Source organism: Lithobates pipiens, unplaced genomic scaffold, assembly GCF_037356315.1.
Source record: "Lithobates pipiens isolate NorthernLeopardFrog02 unplaced genomic scaffold, aLitPip1_a1.2 Scaffold_8, whole genome shotgun sequence".
In the NCBI taxonomy this organism is placed as follows: domain Eukaryota; kingdom Metazoa; phylum Chordata; class Amphibia; order Anura; family Ranidae; genus Lithobates; species Lithobates pipiens.
In genome coordinates, this window is record NW_027507903.1 from 415,931,678 (window position 1) to 415,954,439 (window position 22,762).

The 22,762-nt window shown below is 38.8% G+C and overlaps 1 protein-coding gene across 1 annotated transcript in view; it reads left to right on the forward strand.

The window, feature by feature from the left end:
* Nucleotides 1-4,748: 4,748 nt before the first annotated feature.
* LOC143964452 (protocadherin gamma-C5-like) overlaps nt 4,749-22,762 on the forward strand; it is a 568,154-nt gene continuing 550,140 nt past the window's right edge. Inside the window, exon 1 of the mRNA XM_077474226.1 lies at nt 4,749-7,283. Coding sequence (XP_077330352.1) covers nt 4,869-7,283 — 2,415 coding nt within the window. The 5' untranslated portion in view covers nt 4,749-4,868. The remainder of the gene's footprint in view (nt 7,284-22,762) is intronic.

The following is a 22,762-nucleotide window of genomic DNA, read 5'->3' on the forward strand; positions in this document are numbered from 1 at the left end:
AACCAATTTAAACAATAGTCAAGGACAACACAAGTAAACACAAAATGCAATTTGTAAATGAAGGTGTTTATTATTAAAGGTGAAAAAAAATCCAAACCATCATGGCCCTGTGTGAAAAAGTGATTGCCCCCTAAACCTAATAACTGGTTGGGCCACCCTTAGCAGCAACAACTGCAACCAAGCATTTGCGATAACGTGCAATGAGGCTTTTACAGCGTCCTGGAGGAATTTTGGCCCACTCATGTTTGCAGAATTGTCCTAATTCAGTTACATTAGAGGGTTTTCGAGCATGAACGGCCTTTTTAAGGTCATACCACAACATCTCAATAGGATTCAGGTCAGGACTTTGGCTAGGCCACTCCAAAGTCTTCATTTTGTTTTTCTTCAGCCATTCGGTGGTGGACTTGCTGGTGTGTTTAGGATCATTGTCCTGCTGCAGAACCCAAGTTCGTTTCAGCTTGAGTACACGAACAGATGGTCGGACATTCTCCTTCAGGATCTCTTGGTAGACAGCAGAATTCATAGTTCCTTTTATCACGGCAAGTCTTCCAGGTCCTGAAGCAGCAAAACAGCCCCAGACCATCACACTACCACCACCATATTTTACTGTTGGTATAATGTTCTTTTTATGAAATGCAGTGTTCCTTCTACGCCAGATATACTTGGACACACACCTTCCAAAGAGTTCCACTTTTGTCTCATCGGTCCACAGAATGTTGTCCCAAAAGTCTTGGGGATCATCAAGATGTGTTGTGGAGAAATTGAGACGAGCTTTGATGTTCTTTTTGCTCAGCAGTGGTTTTCTCCTTGGAATTCTGCCATGCAGGCCATTTTTGCCGTCTTTTCCTGATGGTGGAGGCATTAACGCTGACCTTAACTGAGGCGAATGAGGCCTGCAGTTCCTTGGACGTTGTTGTGGGGTCTTTTGTGACCTCTTGGATGAGTCGTCGCTGCGCTCTTGGGGTAATTTTGGGCGGCCGGCCACTCCTGGGAAGGTTCACCACTGTTCCATGTCTTCGCCATTTGTGGATAATGGCTCTCACTGTGGTTCGCTGGATTCCCAAAGCTTTGGAAATGGCTTTATAACCCTTTCCAGACTGATAGATCTCAATTACTTTCTTTCTCAATTGTTCCTGAATTTCTTTGGGTCTCGGCATGATGTGTAGCTTTTAAGGATCTTCTGGTGGACCTTACTGTGTCAAGCAGCTCCTATTTAAGTGATGCCTTGATTGTGAACAGGTGTGGCAATAATCAGGCCTGGGTGTGGCTAGAGAAATTGAACTCAGGTGTGGACAACCACAGTTATAGTATGTTTTAACAAAGGGGGGCAATCACTTTTTCACACAGGGCCATGATGGTTTGGATTTTTTTTCACCTTTAATAATAAACACCTCCATTTACAAATTGCATTTTGTGTTTACTTGTGTTATCCTTGACTATTGTTTAAATTGGTTTGATGTTCCGAAACACTTAAGTGTGACAAACATGCAAAGGAACAGGAAATGAGGAAGGGGGCAAACAGTTTTTCACACCACTGTAATTGAAGGAATGTAAAAAAAATAAAAATAAATGAAAACACATAAATATAATATACCTTTCTATCTACTAATGCTAACAGCATAAGGATTATAATAGTTAATGTTGATTGAGAGAGTTTAGTTCCACTTTAAAGTGGAATTTAACCATCGTCTCCTTTACAGCCAAGTAATCTGCCCTCTTAACCTCTGTTCGATCTGTAGTTGCCATGGTGATGCACATGTGATCCATTATCACATCAGTCATTTGATGGCTTGACAGTCTGGTTTATAGCACAAGCAACTGTGACAGTTATCATTCACAGCATGCATTGGATGTAACTGTTTTGTGAAACAGTTACAATTATAGTTTTTTTTCTGCTTTAACAAACAAGTAAAACTAGTTGATATTGTGGCAGTAGCACACATTTGGAGCTTTACCAATTTTTATATCTGTAATATTTGAATATTTAGATTTTTGTAGTACCTTAAAAATCCCAAATAGGCTGTCCTATTCCTGTTCTGTAGTATTTATCTGCAACCATTTGATTGCTACCATGATTGCTTGATTGATTGATTGCTACATGATTGCATCCATGTGCATTTGCACGTGGATACTCATTTTAATGTTTAGTCTGTATTATAGTTTCCTAAGTTTTAGCCTGCAAAAGTTTAGTGTTATAAATGTATTTCAAATAGAACTAAGAACTTGCTTGTAAAGTTGTAAGTATAACTTTACAAATAAGAACCAACTATTAATTATAATTATAGTTGGATAAATTATCAAGTCTAAATCTAGTACATTTTGCAATACCAGAAACTAGATGCAGTTACATTCATTGATTATATCTGACTCATAAGGGCTAAATATCTCCTTTTGTTCAGTTTAATAATTGGGAATTCCTGTCAAAGAATGCTGAGAACTTTTTAATATGCATATTTCTGTATAATATTTTAAACAAAATCAAGAAAAGTAAGCAAGTGCAAATGGAAATGAGGTACAGGTGTTTAGAACCCCCAAATTTAACTGCAATGTGATTGCAATATATAAACACAATATCAACTTGAAAATGCTGTTTTCTGTACCTTGAGTACTTATTAAAAGCAAGTTATTGTGGACATTGTTTTTCAGGCAACTTTAAACTGAAATGCAACATTCTCCAAAATCGAATAACTGAGCAACAGTATAGTACTGTGTCTGAACATACTGGTTTTAAGAAAGCAAACACTTATGTTCTGCTGTGCATAGTGAATTATAAAAATATATTTAACATAGGGTTGATTTACTAAAAGCATATAGGCTGTCATTTACCTGATAGGAAAAGCCTGATATGCAGAGGAAGGACTCCTTCACACCTCTGACTCTGGGCCCCTGACTGAGCAAACATGCAGGAGTGCAGAGTCACACAAGTGCCCATAGTCATACTAGCTGCTGGGCTTCCATTTGAGTGGTATGCCAGATGACAGCAGATGTCCCAGGGACTGGAACAAGCTGGTACTTGGATATAGTCAGTGGAAGAGCAGGTCCCAATTGCAAATGGATAAATGCTTGCAGCTAGATAGATCTGTATGGACTGGAACATAAACAGAGTCAGACAAGTCAGGTCATACACAGTGCGATCAGACCAGGTACAGATGCAGAGACTGGAGAATGGTCAAGGTACAAGCCGCAGTGGGCCCAGGTGGAGAACAGGAGTAGTCAGAGCAAGCCGGGTAGGTAACTGGAATCCGAGGCAGATAAAGAGGGAACAGGACAATCACACGAATGCTGTAGACAAGACAACACTAATCCTGGGTACTGACCCAGTTTAAATAGCCCATTTGGCACCCTCATCTGTCACAGGATGTGCTGCGCACATTAATGCATGCATGCACAGAGCTAATCACACTGTGGCACATACTTGTGCACGTTTGCACCTGCGCATATGCGAATGCACGAACGCTAGGATTGCCACATCATCCCTTTAATCCAGGACACACAGGTTTTGTGACTGATTAAGGTGGTAATTAAACTCACTTAGTGCCTTATATGCATTAAATCTGCCTCAGAACCTGTGTAATTCATGTGTGTCCTGGATTAAAGGGATGATGTGGCAACGTTAATGAACGCACCTTTTCTAAGACAAGTTCGGGGAACAGAAGTTAGCCTGCAGGAACCATCTCCTCTTCTGGCAAGCCTTTCCTGACATGTAAATGATGCCCAGGACTGTTGAGCTAGTGGTATTCAGTGCCTCTCTTCCCTTCAGACAGCTTACTTTGCATAGGAATTTGCCCTTAGTGAGTGTGGTGAAGTAAATAAATAATAACAAAAAACAACAACACTATTTTTGCTAGCACATGATAAGATGATGGAAGTCAACAGAGCTTCACCTCATTTACTAAGCTAAGGTAAAATTTCCTTGCAAAAGGAATGGCCCATTTCATTTAGTAAATCAACCTTGATATCATCATATAATTAATAAGATGTTGTATTGCTCATACACTATAAAATATGTTTCTTCATAAACAGGAAATAAACATTTTAACGATAAATAAAAAATCTTGAAAAGATCATATTGTATTTCATATATTTTGGCTGCCTTTAAGAGCCACACAGGTTAAAACAATTAACACATGTTATAATAATAACAATATATTACAGCTGTAGTAATTACAAAGGGGGGAAATTTTAAGAATTCGTTTTATGCCTCTATGCGACTTAAGACAATACACACAAACTTGCTTCCCACTGTGCAGTTAGTGTAGGGCAGCATATTCTGTTATTGTGTAAATATAGTTAGGTCTGTGGTTGTAAACATTTTTAATCATTATACATGATACATAACTGACCTTGTCAAAATTGTAAACTAAAATAAACAATAGGAAACATTTTATTGTTGATTAGTTGAATAACGTTAACCATAATTTTTAAGGTTTTCATTTGAAACTAGTGCTGTTTATGAAATCATTTAAAATATATTGTAATTTATTATTTGTTACAAGTATGCTAATTTATTATGTTTTCAAACCATCAATGCTTCATGGAAAACATGAAATTCTTATACATTATTCTTATACATTATTAGAACTAGTACATATTTGATATTGCTGTGGTGTCTTCAAACCTGCAATACCCTATTTTGAACTCTAAGTGCCACTGTAGGACTGCAAAATATTTTATCCTGCCTGAATGATAAAACCAAATGAATTGTACTACAGTCTCACAGTACAGGTTAGAAGGAAACACTGCAGCATTATTCCCACTGTTTTTGTTGGCATTAGAATTTTTCTAAATATTTCCACAAAACATATTGGATGTTTCAGTTTTACTTAATTTATAAAAAGAAGATGGACTGATGTATTTGCCTGTGCAGAATGGATCATAATACTGGATACAGAAGAACACAGAGAGCTATGGGATGGCAAGTATTTAGTGTAATTTCTTTTATGATCAGTGGTATTTATGGACAATTACAATACTCAATACCAGAGGAACTAAAGAAAGGATCTGTAGTTGGGAATGTTGCAAAGGATCTCGGAGTGAGTGTAAAGGAACTTGCAATGAGAAAATTCCAAGTGATTGCTCAACAAAAGAAACAATATATTAATGTGAATTTGGAGAATGGTGATTTATTTGTGTCTGAAATCATTGACAGAGAAGCATTATGTGGGGCTAAACAGAGCTGTATTTTGAATTTTGAAGCAGTCATAGAAAAACCCTTGAATTTCTATACAATTACGATTGAAATTCAGGATGTGAATGATAATTCTCCTATATTTTCAAAGAAATCTTTTGCTATAGAAGTAAGTGAACTTACGTCACCTGGGGTACATTTTGCACTAGGCATTGCAAAAGATCCAGACCTAGGCACCAATTCTGTTCAAACCTATACACTTACAAGTTCTGAGTACTTTCGTCTTGAGGAGAAACATACTAATGATGGAATTATGTACCCAGAAATCATACTTGAAAAGCCACTTGACAGAGAAAGACAAAATTCCTATGAATTAATTTTGACTGCTTTTGATGGGGGACTTCCTCCAAAATCTGGTACAGTGATAATAAAGATTGATGTTCAAGATGTGAATGATAATTATCCAGTATTTTCCCAGGACAAATATCATATAAGGTTACATGAAAATGTACCTCTTGATTTTATAGTGATTAGTTTAAATGCAACTGACAAAGATGAAGGCTCTAATTCCCAAATTACCTATACGTTTAGCCAAATTTCTGAAAATGCTCAGCAAATCTTTGCTATGGATCTAAATGGGGTTATTAAAATATCTGGAAATTTGGACTTTGAAACATCAGACAGCTATGAAATGACGGTGGAAGCTAAAGATGGAGGTGGACATGTCACACACTGCAAAATATCAATTCAAGTGATTGATATAAATGATAATGTCCCAGAAATAACAGTCACGTCCCTCTCTTCAACAGTGCCAGAGGATTCATCCCCAGGTACAGTCATAGCATTAATCAAGGTTCAGGATTTGGATTCTGGAATGAATGGTGAGGTTTCTTGCCAGAGCTCTAACACACTCTCCTTTCAATTATTACCAACATCTAGCAGTTATTATAAACTTGTAACTGCAGCAAGCATGGATCGAGAATTAAATGCCTTTTATAACATTACAGTCCAGTGTGTGGATAATGGATCTCCTCCTTTGACAAGCAATAAAACTATTCAGTTGGCTATTTCAGATGTAAATGACAATCCCCCTGTTTTTGAGAAAATACACTACATTTTCTATATTCCGGAAAACAATCAACCAGGCACCTCAATACTCAATGTCCGTGCTGTAGATCATGACCGTGGTGAAAATGGAAAAATCACTTACAACATTCTGAACAGTAACATAGAAGAAATTCCTGTATCTTCGTACATGTCCATAAATTCAATGACTGGAATCCTTTATGCTCAGAGATCTTTTGACTATGAACAGTTACGAGAATTTCAGTTCCAAGTGATGGCCAAAGACAGTGGAACTCCTGCTCTAAGCAGTAATGTCACTGTAAGAGTATGCATCATTGACCGGAATGATAACAGTCCTAAAATTCTTTACCCATCTGTGGATACTGAAGAATCAGGGTTATTCGAATTTATTCCTCATACTGCTGAGAAAGGTTATCTAGTAACTAAAGTGATAGCAGTGGATGCTGACTCTGGGCACAATGCTTGGCTCTCCTACCATTTGTTACAAGTTTCTGAACCTTCTCTATTTGCTATTGGTCAGCAGACAGGTGAAATCAGGATAGGGCGAGACCTTCCAGACAAAGAATCTTTTAGACAAAAGATTGTGATCCTGGTAAAGGACAATGGTATCCCATCCCTTTCATCTACTGTAACGCTGAATTTGGTTATGGCTGAAAACTTTCAGCAAGTTGTGCCAGAGATAAGAAGACAACCCAATACATCACAGACCTCATCAAATCTATCATTTTATCTGGTAATAGCTATAGCTGTGATTTCTATGTTATTTATTGTTTCTGTGATGGCTACAATTATTTTTAAATGCAGGAAAGCAAACTCCCAAACTAATTTGGGAGTATATAACAGAAATGTATACCCTCAGTTCACCCTTGGATGTCCTTCAGAGATGAGTGATACAAGTTTACCTTTTCCATTCTCCTATGATGTGTGTGTGACTCTTGACTCAAAGCAGAATGAAATTGCTTATCTGAAGCCAGTCCAGAATGTCCCTACAGAGAATCTCATTGATACTGGAGACCCTCTCACAGCTGATATTTCAAAAGAATGTGCAGATGCAACTAGTTTTAAACAGGTAAGAATTATTTAAGACATTTACAAAATATAAACTGTCCAATGAGTAACTTAGCTGTAGTTGTCCATTGGTGCTTTGTTTAGAAAAGAAACATCTGTGGCATTGGGTACTCTGTGTCCATTTGCAAATCCCCACATTGCCTGTGGCTTGTCATTTGCTTTAACTAACTGGCTATTGTACATAAGGATGCAACTGCTGTTTTGATAAGCCTCTCTTAAGCCACTCATCTGCCACTTAAAATATCATGTGTGGAAGTCAGTACCAAGCAAAGTCACAATCTCGCAAAATGTCCTTATGTCTCTTTTGGTCAGTTGGTCATGTCGACCGTTCTTATACTTATCAGACAACGTTTTCCGTAAAACTGTATATGCCGTAATAATCTTTGATACTGTTCCTCACAACACCACAAATAAATTAGCAACTTCAGTCACAGAGGCACCAGCTAAGCGGGCACCAACAATTTTCCCTCTTTGAAACACAGTAAGCTCTGACATGACTCTGTATTACTAGCAGAGAACGCAGTGAATGACGAAAGTGAGTCTTCTCACCTGTAAGCTAGGTATCTCAACACACAGCGGAAGCAAAAGAATGTTACATAACGTCCGTTTTATTCCAACCCCTATATATATCTCAGTGTCTTTATGAGCTCCCATAGATCCCTAGCCCATTTAGGACCCTATTTAGTAGTGAATGATGTCCATCTTAATTGTCATATAAATAACAGGTGTTATGAAAAGCGTTGAGAAATGAGAGTTAGAATATGCATAATACAATTACCGTATATACTCGAGTATAGGCCGACCCGAGTATAAGCCGAGGCCCCCAATTTACCCCCAAAAAACTGGGAAACCTATTGACTCGTGTATAAGCCGAGGGTGAGATATGCCTGTCCATCCCTGTGTGTGTCCGTCCATCCCTCTGTGTCCGTCCATCCCTGTGTGTCCGTCCATCCCTGTGTGTGTGTCCATCCATCCATCCCTGTGTGTGTGTCCATCCATCCATCCCTGTGTGTGTGTCCATCCATCCATCCCTGTGTGTGTGTGCGTCCATCCATCCATCCATCCCTGTGTGTGTGTGTGTGTGTGTGTCCATCCATCCATCCATCCCTGTGTGTGTGTGTGTGTCCATCCATCCATCCCTCCCTGTGTGTGTGTCCATCCATCCGTGTGTGTGTGTGTGTGTGTGTGTGTGTGTGTGTGTGTGTGTGTGTGTGTGTGTGTGTGTGTCCGTGCAGCCTTGTGTGTCCAGCCTACCTGTGTCCGTCCGGTCCCGTCCCGAGCCTCCGTGTCGTCCCGTCCCGAGCCTCCGTGTCGTCCCGTCCCGAGCCTCCGTGTCGTCCCGTCCCGAGCCTCCGTGTCGTCCCGTCCCGAGCCTCCGTGTCGTCCCATGCCAGGATCGCCGCTCTTCGTCGGCGCCCTGGCGGCCATTCCCCTGTTCAAAAGCCGCGCCTCCGCCTCCGCCTGTGATAGGCGGAACACTCAATTTCCCAGCAGTCAGTGTTCCGCCTATCACGGACATCGGCTCATCCGAGGATGAGCCGATGTCCGTGATAGGCGGAACACTGACTGCTGGGAAATTGAGTGTTCCGCCTATCACAGGCGGAGGCGGAGGCAGAGGCGCGGCTTTTGAAAGGTAGAATGGCCGCTGTCTGTCTGCTCGACACGCTGTTCGGGCAGTCAGACAGCGGTGACTCGAGTATAAGCCGAGGGGGGCACTTTCAGCCTCAAAAAAGAGGCTGAAAATCTCGGCTTATACTCGAGTATATACGGTATATAGTTAAACTTATTAAGAAATGCATGGGATAAAATAAAATTGTTTAATAACTGTAATCCAAGGTAAGGACTGATTAGGAGAATTTCAAGCTATTTGTTCTACTTTATATCAGGCTTTCTGGTCAGGGGACACACATTGAAGGCTGAAATCTAAATTAAATTGTAGTGCTAATATCAATAATAAACAATGAGTATTATCATATAAATAATATACCTTATATTTGCTCTGCTAAACTGATATTTTATATACTGTAGTTTATAGCTGACATTAAATTTAGTTTTTGAAAACTAGGGGTTTTTCTCAATAATAATTACAATCCTCAATATCATTTGATATATCCTTAACATAATTTGATTTACTCTTAACATTATTTGATATAACATTACATAATTTTTATTTCAGTCTGCAGACTTTGGCACGGACATACTATTAGCGCTGATCAGCATGTTGTCCCTGGTAGTATTGTTTTTTTTTTTATTTTAGTACCTGTCTCCTATGTAGCACATTAGGGGAATGTGGCAGGAAACAAAGGCATAGTCATAGTGAGTAACTGTAAATTTAAGCTGGGTACACACTGGACAAAAACCAGCCAGTTAAGCAGGTACCAGTGTGTACAGCTGTACAGCATTTGCAGCCTCTGTGAATTTGTGGTGTGAAGGGGGGGTGGGGTGGGCGTACAGCCTCCCCGCTGTCAGAATTCAGTAACAGCATGGGAGATCACCACACCAGCTTTGCTTGTGTGATCTGTCAGGTTTCAGGGCTGCTCTGTGCAAAACCATTACAGAGCAGGTACAGTGCCTTGAAAAAATTATTCATACCCCTTGAAATTTTCCACATTTTGCCATGATACAACCAAAGACGTAAATTTATTTTATTGGGATTTTGTTTGATAGACTAACACAAAGTGGCACATAATTGTGACGTGGAAGGAAAATGATAAATGGCATTCCATTTTTTTTACAAATACATATTTGAAAAGTGTGGCATGCATTTGTATTCATCCCCCTTTAATCTGATACCCCTAACTAAAATCTATTGGGGCCAACTGCCTACATAAGTCACCTAATTAGTAAATAGAGTCCACCTGTGTGCTATTTAACCTCAGTATAAATGCAGCTGTTCTGTGAAGCCTTCAGTGGTTTGTTAGAGAACTTTAGTGACCAAACAGCATAATGAAGGCCAAGGAACACACCAGACAGGTCAGGGATAAAGTTGTAGAAAAAAGTAGGGTTTGGTTATAAGAAAAATCCCAACCTTTGAACATCTCATGTAGCACTGTTCAATCCATCATCACAAAAAGGGAAAGAGTATGGCACAACTGCACACCTACCAAGACATGACTGTCCACCTAAACTGACAGGCCGGGCAAGGAGAGCATTAATTAGAGAAGCAGCCAAGAGACCCATGGTAACTCTGGAGGAGCTGCAGAGAGCCACAGCTCAGGTGGAGAATCTGTCCACAGGACAACTATTAGTCATGCACGTCACAAATATAGCCTTTATGGAAGAGTGGCAAGAAGAAAGCCATCGTTGAATGAAAGCCATAAGAAGTCCCATTTTCAGTTTGCAAAAAGTCATGTGGGGGACACAGCAAACATGTGAAAGAAGGTGCTCTGATCAGCTGAGGCCAAAATAAATTTTTTTGGCCTAAGGGCAAAACACTATGGGGGTTATTTACAAAAGGCAAATCCACTTTGCACTGCAAGTGCACTTGAAAGTGCACTTGGAAGTGCAGTCGCTCTAAATCTAAGGGGTAGATCTGAAATGAGTGGAAGCTCTGCTGATTTTATCAGCCAATCATGTGCAAGCTAAAATGCTGTTTTTTATATTCCTTGCATGACCCCCTCGGATCTACAGCGACTTTACTAACAAGTGCACTTTAAGTGCACTTGCAATGCAAAGTGGATTTTCCTTTAGTAAATAAACCCCTATTTGTGGCGGAAAATTAATACTGCACATCATCCTGAACACACCATTCCCAATGTGAAGCATGGTGGTAGCAGCATCGTATTGTGGGGACGCTTTTCTTCAGCAGGGACAGGGAAGCTGGTCAGAGTTGATTGGAAGATGGATGGAGCCAAATGCAGGGCATTCTTAAAATAAAACCTGTTAGAGTCTGCAAAAGACTTGGGACTGGGGTGGAGGTTCACCTTCCAGCAGGACAGCGACCCTAAACATACAGTCAGAGTTACAATGGAATGGTTTTGATCAAAGCAATTGAGAATCGGTGGCAAGACTTGAAAATTGCTGTTCACAGATGCTCTCCATCCAATCCGACAGAGCTTGAGCTATTTTGCAAAGAAGATTGGGCAAAAATGTCACTCTCTAGATGTGCAAAGCTGGTAGAGACACCCTAAAAAGACTTGCAGCTGTAACTGCAGCAAAAGGTGGCTCTACAAAGTATTGACTTAGGGGGCTGAATACAAATGCACCCCACACTTTTCACATATTTATTTGTAAAAAAATGTGGAAAACCATATATCATTTTCCTTCCACTTGACAATTATGTGCCAGTTTGTGTTAGTCTATCAAATAAAATACCAACAAAATACATTTACATTTTTGGTTGTAATATGACAAAATGGGGTATTAATACTTTTTGAAGGCACTGTAAGTATAACATGTTTGCTTTTTTAAACCAAAAAAAAAAGACTTTAAAGTGTCACTAAACCCACAACAGTAAAATCAGTCTGTATATGCAGAAAGGTATGCTTGTTATACCCACTGTGGAACCTAAAGGGTTAATCCTCTGCATTGTGTAAAAAGGCTCTTTTATCATGTCTCCTCTGATCTTCACATTCTTCCAGTGTCTCCAACTCATTTCCGGATATTATTGAGGAAAGGGGACAAGCTATACATGTTCAGTTTGGTGTGTATTACTGGAGAGTTTTTTTTTTCTTGGGAGAGTGCATGTGATCAGCACTGGGCTAATCAGCACTGTCCAGACAGAGGGTCAGAGGTCCTGCAGCATTTTAGGGCAGTGAGAGCAGTATGAAAACTCTTACTACAAGCTTGAATTCCACACTGATAGAAGTCACAAGACTCTTCTTTTATATGATGAGTACTTTTATGTCTTAATGGATATATTGAATAAAGCTTGAACTTTTTTTTATCAGCAGTCAAGTTGCTGCCGACTTTCTTTGTTTCCTCACAGCTTCCTGTAGGTAGCACCTAACTTATTAGCAAACATACACTAAAGGCAGATGGTACTATGGTAATAGCACACATGCGAAGCTACAATGATTTATGACATTTGGGTCTAGGCTAATTCGTTGCGCATGATGTTCTGTAGTAAATATCTCTCAACATTTGATGACTATTTAGGGTTGCAGAGTTTAAAGTCTAGTCTATAGTAAATATTGATGAAGTATAGATTTGCAAAAGTTTTTAATATTGTATAATTTTTACATAGAAAATACAGTATATGCTTAAGTTACTTTACTGATTGATACCAGGGAAATGAGTAGAATTGGATAAATTGTTTAATTCAGACCTATTAAAATATGGGCTTGTGAAAATTGCAGTTGCTTTAATTACTCACACTTTACTTTTAATTATTTGAAATATTATTTTGTTCAGTTTTATAAGAGTAAATTCCTGTCATAGATTCACTGAATCAGACAATGCCAAGAATTTTGAAATATGTCTAAATAGTGTTTTTCTGCCACCCAAATTTCTGGTTTAGAAAGTTCATTAAGAATGGTAGGCAAGTACAAGGAGGTGGTACAAGTGTCCAGAATCCTTCTTTCAACTGCAATGTAAATTCCATAATATATTGTGTATGAACACAATATAAACATCTTGGAATTGATATCTTTTGTATATCTTGAGCATTTAATGATTAAAAGTGCTTGTGCGCATGCAGATCCCTGAATGCAACTCTTTTCTGGTGTGAAACATTTTCAAAAATGATAGCTCCTAATTGAGCAACAAGGGTTCTGAGTCTGAAAATGCTGGGGATTAAAAAGGCAAAAGCATACAGTGGGGTTGAATTTTATAAAGGCAAATAGATTGTGCACTTTGCAAGTGCAGTTGCTCCACAGCTTATTAAATGAGGGAAGCTCTGCTGACTTCCATCATCCATCGATGTGCAAGCAATTTTTTTTTTTTTTACATTTTTCATTCTGTGAAGCTTTACTTCATTTACTATACTTTGGAGCAATTTTCCTGTAAGAGTGCAACTGCACTAGCAACTTGAACAATCTATTTGCCTTGGTATATCAACCTCAGAATGTTTTGCTGTGGAAAGTGGTTTGCTGAAAATGAATTCATTTGTGACATTAAACGCACATGTACCAGGAAGATTTGCCTGCAGTGAATGATATTATTGTGGTTTCTGCTAGAATACATGCTACCTTTGGGAGCTGTGGTGCAGTGGTGAAGCTACAGGGGGCAATTGCCCTCCCCGGGTTATTTCTTGCCCCATTTCCCCCCCTACTAAATTAGGCTGCCGGGCACTAGCAGAACTACCAGGGTCGCAGCGAGGGTGCCCTTGCATTTCACCACCTGGGTGGACCATGAGGAGTGCAACACAGCATTCACCTCAGATATAAGCAGTGCTGCCATTGGTAGGGGCCACCAGAGGGTGCTGTGTTCCGGTGTGGCCTCATGAAAGCCAGGGTATTGAATAGTAGAGGAGATGAGGAGGAGCATGTGACTGCTTTATATTTCTATCAAGAAAACCCAGAAAACTGCAATAACCATTTAATGAATGACGAGGAACCCATACTTGTACTTTCTGGTACTGGAGGGAGCCAGGTGAGTGGCCGGGTAGATTACATGCAAGAGCGGGGAGGTATGCAGAGGGTTGAGGTGTAGAGTCCTGTACAGATTGCACGGTACTGGGATAGGACTGCATGTTCCCAAGTGCCCAGATAGCCTCTCTGGTGTTGCTTTGTGCCTGGGACATGCTGGGACTTGTAGTTGTTCCATTGAGAAGCATTATAAAATATATAATGGGTAGAGCAGGCTGTATAGTAAAGTGTTCTGTGTCATGTGCTTCATGGAAAGGAATCCTGTACTGGGTGGAACGTGGAAGCTGACTTTGCTGAGCACAGGCTTAAAATAAAAATTTTCAGCATTCAGCGCTGTCGCAATTTGAATGACAATCGTTCAATCGTGCTGTACCCATATAACATTTTTATAATTTTTTTTCACACAAATAGAGCTTTCTTTTGGTGGTATTTAATCACCACTGTTTTTTTTTATTCTTTTTCTAAATAAATGGAAAAAGGCAATCAATTTTGAATAAAAAAGCATTTTTCGAAGATTCTCTTATACCATTTTGCAAATAAATAATCTTTCTTCATAAATTTAAGTCAAAATGTATTCTGCTACATTTTGAAAATAACCCAAATCATTGCATAATATTTAGTCTGTAGAAAAGTTAGTCCACAATCTATGGTATATATCTCTGAAAATGTATCAATCCTAATGTACTGATGGCCTATCTCATTTCTTGAGACCCAAAAATGCTAGGATGGGACAAAACCCCCCAAATGACCTCTTTGGAAAGTAGTAGACAGTCCAAAGTATTTAGTAAGAGGTGGTGCGTTTTTATACATACTGTCACCAGTGCAGTACAGTGTCATTATATAACTGGTGTAGCAGTGACCAGGGACACTGATTGATGACAGTTTGTAAAATTACCATAATAACACTGTATCACTCTGGGGATTTTTTGTTTTTGTTTTAACATACTATGCTTAATTATAGCAGTGAATTTCACTGCTATAAGCAAATATTTTTACTGTAAAACGGTGTGTACGCACTGTGTATTGTTGTGATTAGCCATGATTGGCCACAGCTAATCACATGGTACAAATGGGCTGTGATTGGCCCTGTCTGTACCATGTGATCACTGTGACCAATCACAGCTAGCAACACAATTGTATACAGCGAATAGCGTGAAAGGAAGCTATTCTATGTTTACAATGGTCACGCGATCTGCTTTAAATGGTCATAGCAGTCACATGGTACCGGCACCAGGCTGATACACTGATTAGTAATCCACTGTGTCCACACTACCCGAGCACGTCCCATTATGGTCGTCCTCCCAGAACAATAGGGCTCCTATGTTTACAATGGCGTGGGCGGGAAGCAGTTAAAAAAAAATGCTAATTTTCATTTTGAAGTTGGTAGAATGTGGCTGACTATGTAAAATTGGTACATGACGGTTTTGCTGAAATTGCTTTTAACTATAAAGAAATGTTTTTGAGAGGTTTCCTTTTCTTTCTCAGGTCTGAAGCAATATCTGAGGAAGAAAGGAAAACTCTTTTAAGCTTGTCTTTTAAGTGTTAGGTTAGTACAATAAAAAAGTATCATTGCACACCGCATTGCTCTCGTAATTTGTAATCATAATTATACATGCTGTGTTTTTTTTCAGTGGTATGATTTAGTGGTGAAGATTAGTGCTCCCCCAGTTTTGACTGTGGTATCTTATGTGCCCCATATATATATATATATATATATATATATATATATATATATATATATATATATATATATATATATATACAAATTTTCAGATGGTGCGGTGCAGCATGCTATTGTTATAATTGTACATGATTTAATTACTACATGTTTCATTGTAATATAATATACAGTATTACTGATGATAAGAATTAAACAGTGTAGGACATAGTACATTAGAATTAGATTAACATGTTAGTTAGCATTTTTTAAGTTTTCAGTTAATTTTTAGTTGTGCTGTTCATACAATAATCTGAAATAGATTATTTATTATTGACAGCGTAAATATATTTTATGTATTATATGTTCAAACAGGCAGTGATTCATAGAGAACATACAATTTGTGTAAATAATCTGAACTAGTACATACTTGAGGTTGCTGTGAATGTCTTGAAATCTGCAATACCTTAATCTGAACTCTAAGTGTCACTGTTGGACTGTTAAAACATTTTATCCTACTTAACGATTAAAGAAAATGATTTTTACTACAGTCTCATGGTACAGACTAGAAAGAAACACGGCAGTACTATTAGCACCGAGCTTCATATTATTATAATTTTTTCTAAATATTTCCCCCAAAAAATTGGGTGTTTTAGTTTCCTCTCTGAATTTATAAAAGAAGGTCAAACTTATGTATGTGCTTGTACAGAATGGATCATAATACCGGATACAGAAGAACACCGAGGGCTATGGCTTGGCAAGTATTTTGTTTAATTTCTTTTTTGATCTGTACTATTTCTGGACAATTACAATACTCAATATCTGAGGAGCTAAGGAAAGGATCTGTAGTTGGGAATGTTGCAAAAGATCTTGGGCTGAATGTTAAGGATTTCACAGTGAGAAAGTTCCAGGTGATTGCTCAACAAGAAAAACAATATCTTAATGTAGATTTGAAAAACGGTGACTTACTTGTGTCTGAAATCATTGACAGAGAAGCATTATGTGGGGCTAAACCGAGCTGTATTTTAAACCTTGAAGCAGTCATAGAAAAACCTTTAAATTTTTATACAGTTACTATTGAAATTCAGGATGTGAATGATAATTCTCCTATATTTTCAAAGAAATATTTTGATATAGAAATAAGTGAACTTACGTCACCTGGGGTACATTTTGCACTAGGCATTGCAAAAGATCCAGACCTAGGCACCAATTCTGTTCAAACCTATACACTTACAAGTTCTGAGTACTTCAGTCTTGGGGAGAAACATACTAATGATGGAATTATGTACCCAGAAATTATACTTGAAAAGCCACTTGACAGAGAAAGACAAAATTCCTATGAATTAATTTTGACTGCTTTTGATGGAGGACATCCTCCAAAATCTGGTACAGCAATAATTAAGATTGAAGTTCAAGATGTGAACGATAATTATCCAGTATTTTCCAAGGACAAATATAACATACTATTACATGAAAATGTACCTCTTGATTTTGTAGTGATTGGTTTAAATGCAACTGATAACGATGAAGGCTCTAATTCCCAAATTACCTATGCATTTACCTACATTTCCGAAAAAGCCCAGCAAATCTTTTCTATAGATCCTCTGAACGGTGACATTAAAATATCTGGAACTTTGGATTATGAAACATCAGAAAGTTATGAAATGACTGTAGAAGCTAAAGATGGAGGAGGGCATGTCACACATTGCAAAATATCAATTCAAGTAATTGATATCAATGATAATGTCCCTTTAATTACAGTCACTTCCCTCTCCTCAACAATTCCAGAGGATTCACCACCAGATACAGTCATCGCATTAATCAAGGTTCAGGATTTGGATTCTGGAATGAATGGTGAGGTTTCTTGCCAGAGCTCTAACACACTATCCTTTCAACTAATACCAACATCTAGCAGTTATTATAAACTTGTAACTTCTGCAAGCATGGATCGAGAATTAAATTCCTTTTATAACATTACAGTACATTGTGTGGATAATGGATCTCCTCCTTTGACAAGCAATAAAACTATTCCATTGGCTATTTCAGATGTAAATGACAATCCTCCTCTCTTTGAGAAAAGGCTCTACATTTTCTATATTCCCGAAAACAATCAACCAGGAACCTCAATACTTAATGTCCATGCTGTAGATCATGACCGTGGTGAAAATGGAAAAATCACTTACAACATTCTGAACAGTAACATAGAAGAAATTCCTGTATCTTCGTACATGTCCATAAATTCAATGACTGGAGTCCTTTATGCTCAGAGATCTTTTGATTATGAACAGTTACGAGAATTTCAGTTCCAAGTGATGGCCAAAGACAGTGGAACTCCTGCTCTAAGCAGTAATGTCACAGTAAGAGTATGCATCATTGACCGGAATGATAACAGTCCTAAAATTCTTTACCCATCTGTGGATACTGAAGAATCAGGGTTATTTGAATTTATTCCTCATACTGCTGAGAAAGGTTATCTAGTAACTAAAGTGATAGCAGTGGATGCTGACTCTGGGCACAATGCTTGGCTCTCCTACCATTTGTTACAAGTTTCTGAACCTTCTCTATTTGCTATTGGTCAGCAGACAGGTGAAATTAGAATAGGGCGAGATCTTCCAGACAAGGAATCTTTTAGACAAAAGATTGTGATTCTAGTAAAGGACAATGGTATCCCATCCCTTTCAACTACTGTAACGCTGAATTTAGTTATGGCTGAAAACTTTCAACAAGTTGTGCCAGAGATAAGGAGACAACCCAATACATCACAGACCTCATCAAATCTATCATTTTACTTGGTAATAGCTATAGCACTGATTTCTATGTTATTTATTGTGACAGTGATGGCTACAATTATTTTTAAATGCAGAAAAGCAAACTCCCAATCTGATTTAGGAGTTTATAACAGCAATGTATACCCTCAGTTTACCCTCGGATGTCCTTCAGAGATGAGTGATACAAGTCTACCTTTTCCATTCTCATATGATGTGTGTGTGACTCTTGACTCAAAGCAAAATGAAATTGCTTATCTGAAGCCAGTCCAGAATGTCCCCACAGAGAATCTCATTGATACTGGTGACCCTCCCACAGCTGATCTTTCAAAAGAATGTCCAGAGGCAATTATTTGTAAGCAGGTAAGAATCATTTAAGACATTAATCGTTAACTAGTAAGATGTAATATATAAAGTGGTCTATGAATAAATATGTATTTACCAATAGTTGTTTAGTGGTGCTTCATTTAAAGAAGAGACATCTGTTGCTCTGCTTCATAGAGTGGCATCAGGTACATGTGTCCATTTGGACCTACTCACATTGTTAGTGGCCTGATGTATACTTTAACTGGCTTTCTCTTCTACATAGAGATACAACTATAGGTTTGATACTTCACTTATAGCATGCATATCTTCCAGGAAATATATATACTGTATATAGTGTATAACAATCTATGCATGCGTCAGTTTATGAAGATGTGTATATATACAGTATATATATTTATTTTTTTATATCTTTTCATGTGGCAACACTGAAGAAATTACACTTTGCTACAATGTAAAGTAATGAGTGTACAGCTTGTATAACTGTGTACATTTTCTGCCCCCTCAAAAAAAAATAAAAGTGTGTACACCCCTAGGTAAAAAGGTCCAAATTGGGCCCAATTAGCCATTTTCCCTCCCCGGTGTCATGTGACTCGTTAGTGTTACAAAGTCTCAGGTATGAATGGGGAGCAGGTGTGTTAAATTTGGTGTTATCACTCTCACTCTCACATAGTTACATAGTAGGTGAGGTTGAAAAAAGACACAAGTCCATCAAGTCCAACCTATGTGTGTGTCATTATATGTCAGTATTACATTGTATATCCCGGTATGTTTTGGTTGTTCAGGTGCTTATTCAATCGTTTCTTTAAACTATCAATGCCCCCCCATTGAGACCACCGCCTGTGGAAGGGAAGTCCACATCCTTGCCGCTCTTACAGTAAAAAAAAGTCTACGTAGTTTAAGGTTGAACATCTTTTCTTCTCATTTTAATGAGTGGCCACGATTTGTGTTAAACCACTCATTAAACTCTCTTCTGCAAAAAAGTTTTATCCCTATTGTGGGGTCACCAGTATGGTATTTGTATATTGAAATCATATCCCCTCTCAAGCGTCCCTTCTCCAGAGAGAATAAGTTCAGTGCTCGCAACCTTTCCTCATAGCTAATATCCTCCAGACCCTTCATTAGCTTTGTTGCCCTTCTTTGTACTCACTCCATTTCCAGTACATCCTTTCTGAGGACTGGTGCTGAGAACTGGACAGCATACTCTAGGTGTGTATATCAATGAGCTTCTGCGCTCTATGGAAAAAAATTGGGGAAGGTAAATGGAAAGCAGCAGCAATCACTGCATGAGTGAACTCTCAATGTATAAGATAAATTAAAGGGGGGGTGTGTGCGCTCACTTTCAAAAAACAACAAAAATGCCAAACAATATTCTAAATAATGACTAAGTGTGAGTGAATGTGGAATATGTGAACCAGCACAACAAATAAATATGTGAACATATAAATAAAATAAAATGAGTGGATTAATCCAAACAAAAAATGAATGGTGACTAAGTGCAAAATGAAATAAGAATTGCTGCATCCATACACGATGCATAGACCGTATGCATAAATTATTAGAAATAAAATCAAATAAGTGAATTATAGCAGCAAACAGTAGAATACAATATGGTACGGACCATATATGTGAAACACAAGTGCTATCAGTGCATCAGGTTAAAGTGTCCCAAAAAGATGCAAACATGCAACTCAAAAAAATCGCAGCAGCGAAATCAAACTAAAGTGCAGTGTGCCAAAACAGGGGACGTTCCTCTGGTAGGTGATCCGTGCCAGTGGTGCTAGCGCTGGGTAATTACCTTCCCGCTGCAAGATAAGCAGCATAAAATCACACGAGACAACCAGGTAACAGAGGGTAATCCAGGGGGTAGCTGTACAGCAGAATCTTGGGAATGGCACAAATGTCTCCAATCTCCTCGTATATGGTCACCGGGCTCAGAGGAATAAATCAAAAGGTACCGCCATAGTGTAGTAGTTTAAAACGCTATTTTATTAAACAAAAATATCTACTCACAGACAAATGAAAACACAGGCACAGCAGATCGCCGAGCGTCTTGCCCGGAAGTGACGTCTACATCCGGGCAAGACGCTCGGCGATCTGCTGTGCCTGTGTTTTCATTTGTCTGTGAGTAGATATTTTTGTTTAATAAAATAGCGTTTTAAACTACTACACTATGGCGGTACCTTTTGATTTATTCCTCTGAGCCCGGTGACCATATACGAGGAGATTGGAGACATTTGTGCCATTCCCAAGATTCTGCTGTACAGCTACCCCCTGGATTACCCTCTGTTACCTGGTTGTCTCGTGTGATTTTACGCTGCTTATCTTGCAGCGGGGAGGTAATTACCCAGCGCTAGCACCACTGGCACGGATCACCTACCAGAGGAACGTCCCCTGTTTTGGCACACTGCACTTTAGTTTGATTTCGCTGCTGCGATTTTTTTGAGTTGCATGTTTGCATCTTTTTGGGACACTTTAACCTGATGCACTGATAGCACTTGTGTTTCACATATATGGTCCGTACCATATTGTATTCCACTGTTTGCTGCTATAATTCACTTATTTGATTTTATTTCTAATAATTTATGCATACGGTCTATGCATCGTGTATGGATGCAGCAATTCTTATTTCATTTTGCACTTAGTCACCATTCATTTTTTGTTTGGATTAATCCACTCATTTTATTTTATTTATATGTTCACATATTTATTTGTTGTGCTGGTTCACATATTCCACATTCACTCACACTTAGTCATTATTTAGAATATTGTTTGGCATTTTTGTTGTTTTTTTAAAGTGAGCGCACACACCCCCCCTTTAAATACTCTAGGTGTGGCCGGACCAGAGTCTTGTAGAGCAGGAGAATTATCGTTTTATCTCTGGAATTAATCTCCTTTTTAATGCATGCCAATATTCTGTTTGCTTTGTTAGCAGCAGCTTGGTATTGCATGCCATTGCTGAGCCTATCATCTAATAGGACCCCCAGGTCTTTTTCCATCCTAGATTCCCCCAGAGGTTCTCCCCCCAGTGTATAGATTGCATTCATATTTTTGTCACCCAAATGCATTATTTTACATTTTTCTACATTGAACCTCATTTGCCATGTAGTTGTCCACCCCATTAATTTGTTCAGATCTTTTTGCAAGGTTTCCACATCCTGCTGACAAGTTATTGCCCTGCTTAGTGCCGCCTGCAAATACAGAGAATGAACTGTTTCCCCCATCCTCCAGTTCGTTTATGAACAAATTAAATAGGATTGGTCCCAGCACAGATCCCCACTACCCACCCCTGACGATTCTGAGTACTCCCCATTTATCATCACCCTCTTAACTCACCCTTGTAGCCAGTACCGGTCGCATATTATCCTCTTATTGGGTGTTCCGAGATTGCAACTAGGACTTGCTACTATACTTACCTTGGGTTTATGTGCTTTGGTCAACCACTAATGCTCCCAATACTACTCACTGGAATGTGTTCCGCACTGACTATCTCTACCTCTGGACCCTCCCTTTTGAAACACCTTTCAAAAAAAATTACAAAGCCTGTTGAATTTGAGCTGTCAGGTAAAAGTTTTAACCACTTGCTGACTACCCTGTAGCACTTTTACAGCTGTGGGCAGGCTCATGTATATATATGATCCTGCACTTTTGCCTGCAGGGGCCATGCATGCACTGCTGGCGGAATAATTCACAGCAGAAGCCAATCTGTGTGTCCCAGGGACTCGATCCTTCTGCACCCACCTATTGTCAGTGAAACACAGAGAACTGAGATATGCCTATGTAAACAAGGCATATCTCAGTTCTGACTGGGGGGAAAGGGACCAATCCTGTGTCTCTGCAAAGCAGGGACTAGAATCAATATCTTTCCCTAGTGAAAGTAGCACATTGTGCACACAAAAACATTGGCTAGACACACAGTTAACCCTTTGATCGCCCTAGATGTTTAACCCTTTCCCAGCCATTAGTACAGTGACAGTGCATATTTTTAGCACTGATCACTGTATTAGTGTCACTGGTTCCCGCAAAGTGTCAATAGTGTCAGTTAGTATCCAATAAACCACCAGAATATTGCAGTCCCACTATAAGCCGCAGATCGCCACCATTACTAGTATAAAAAAATTATAAATACAAATTCCATAAATATATTCCATGGTTTGTAGGCACTATAATGTTTGCGTAAACCAATCCATATACATTTATTGGGATT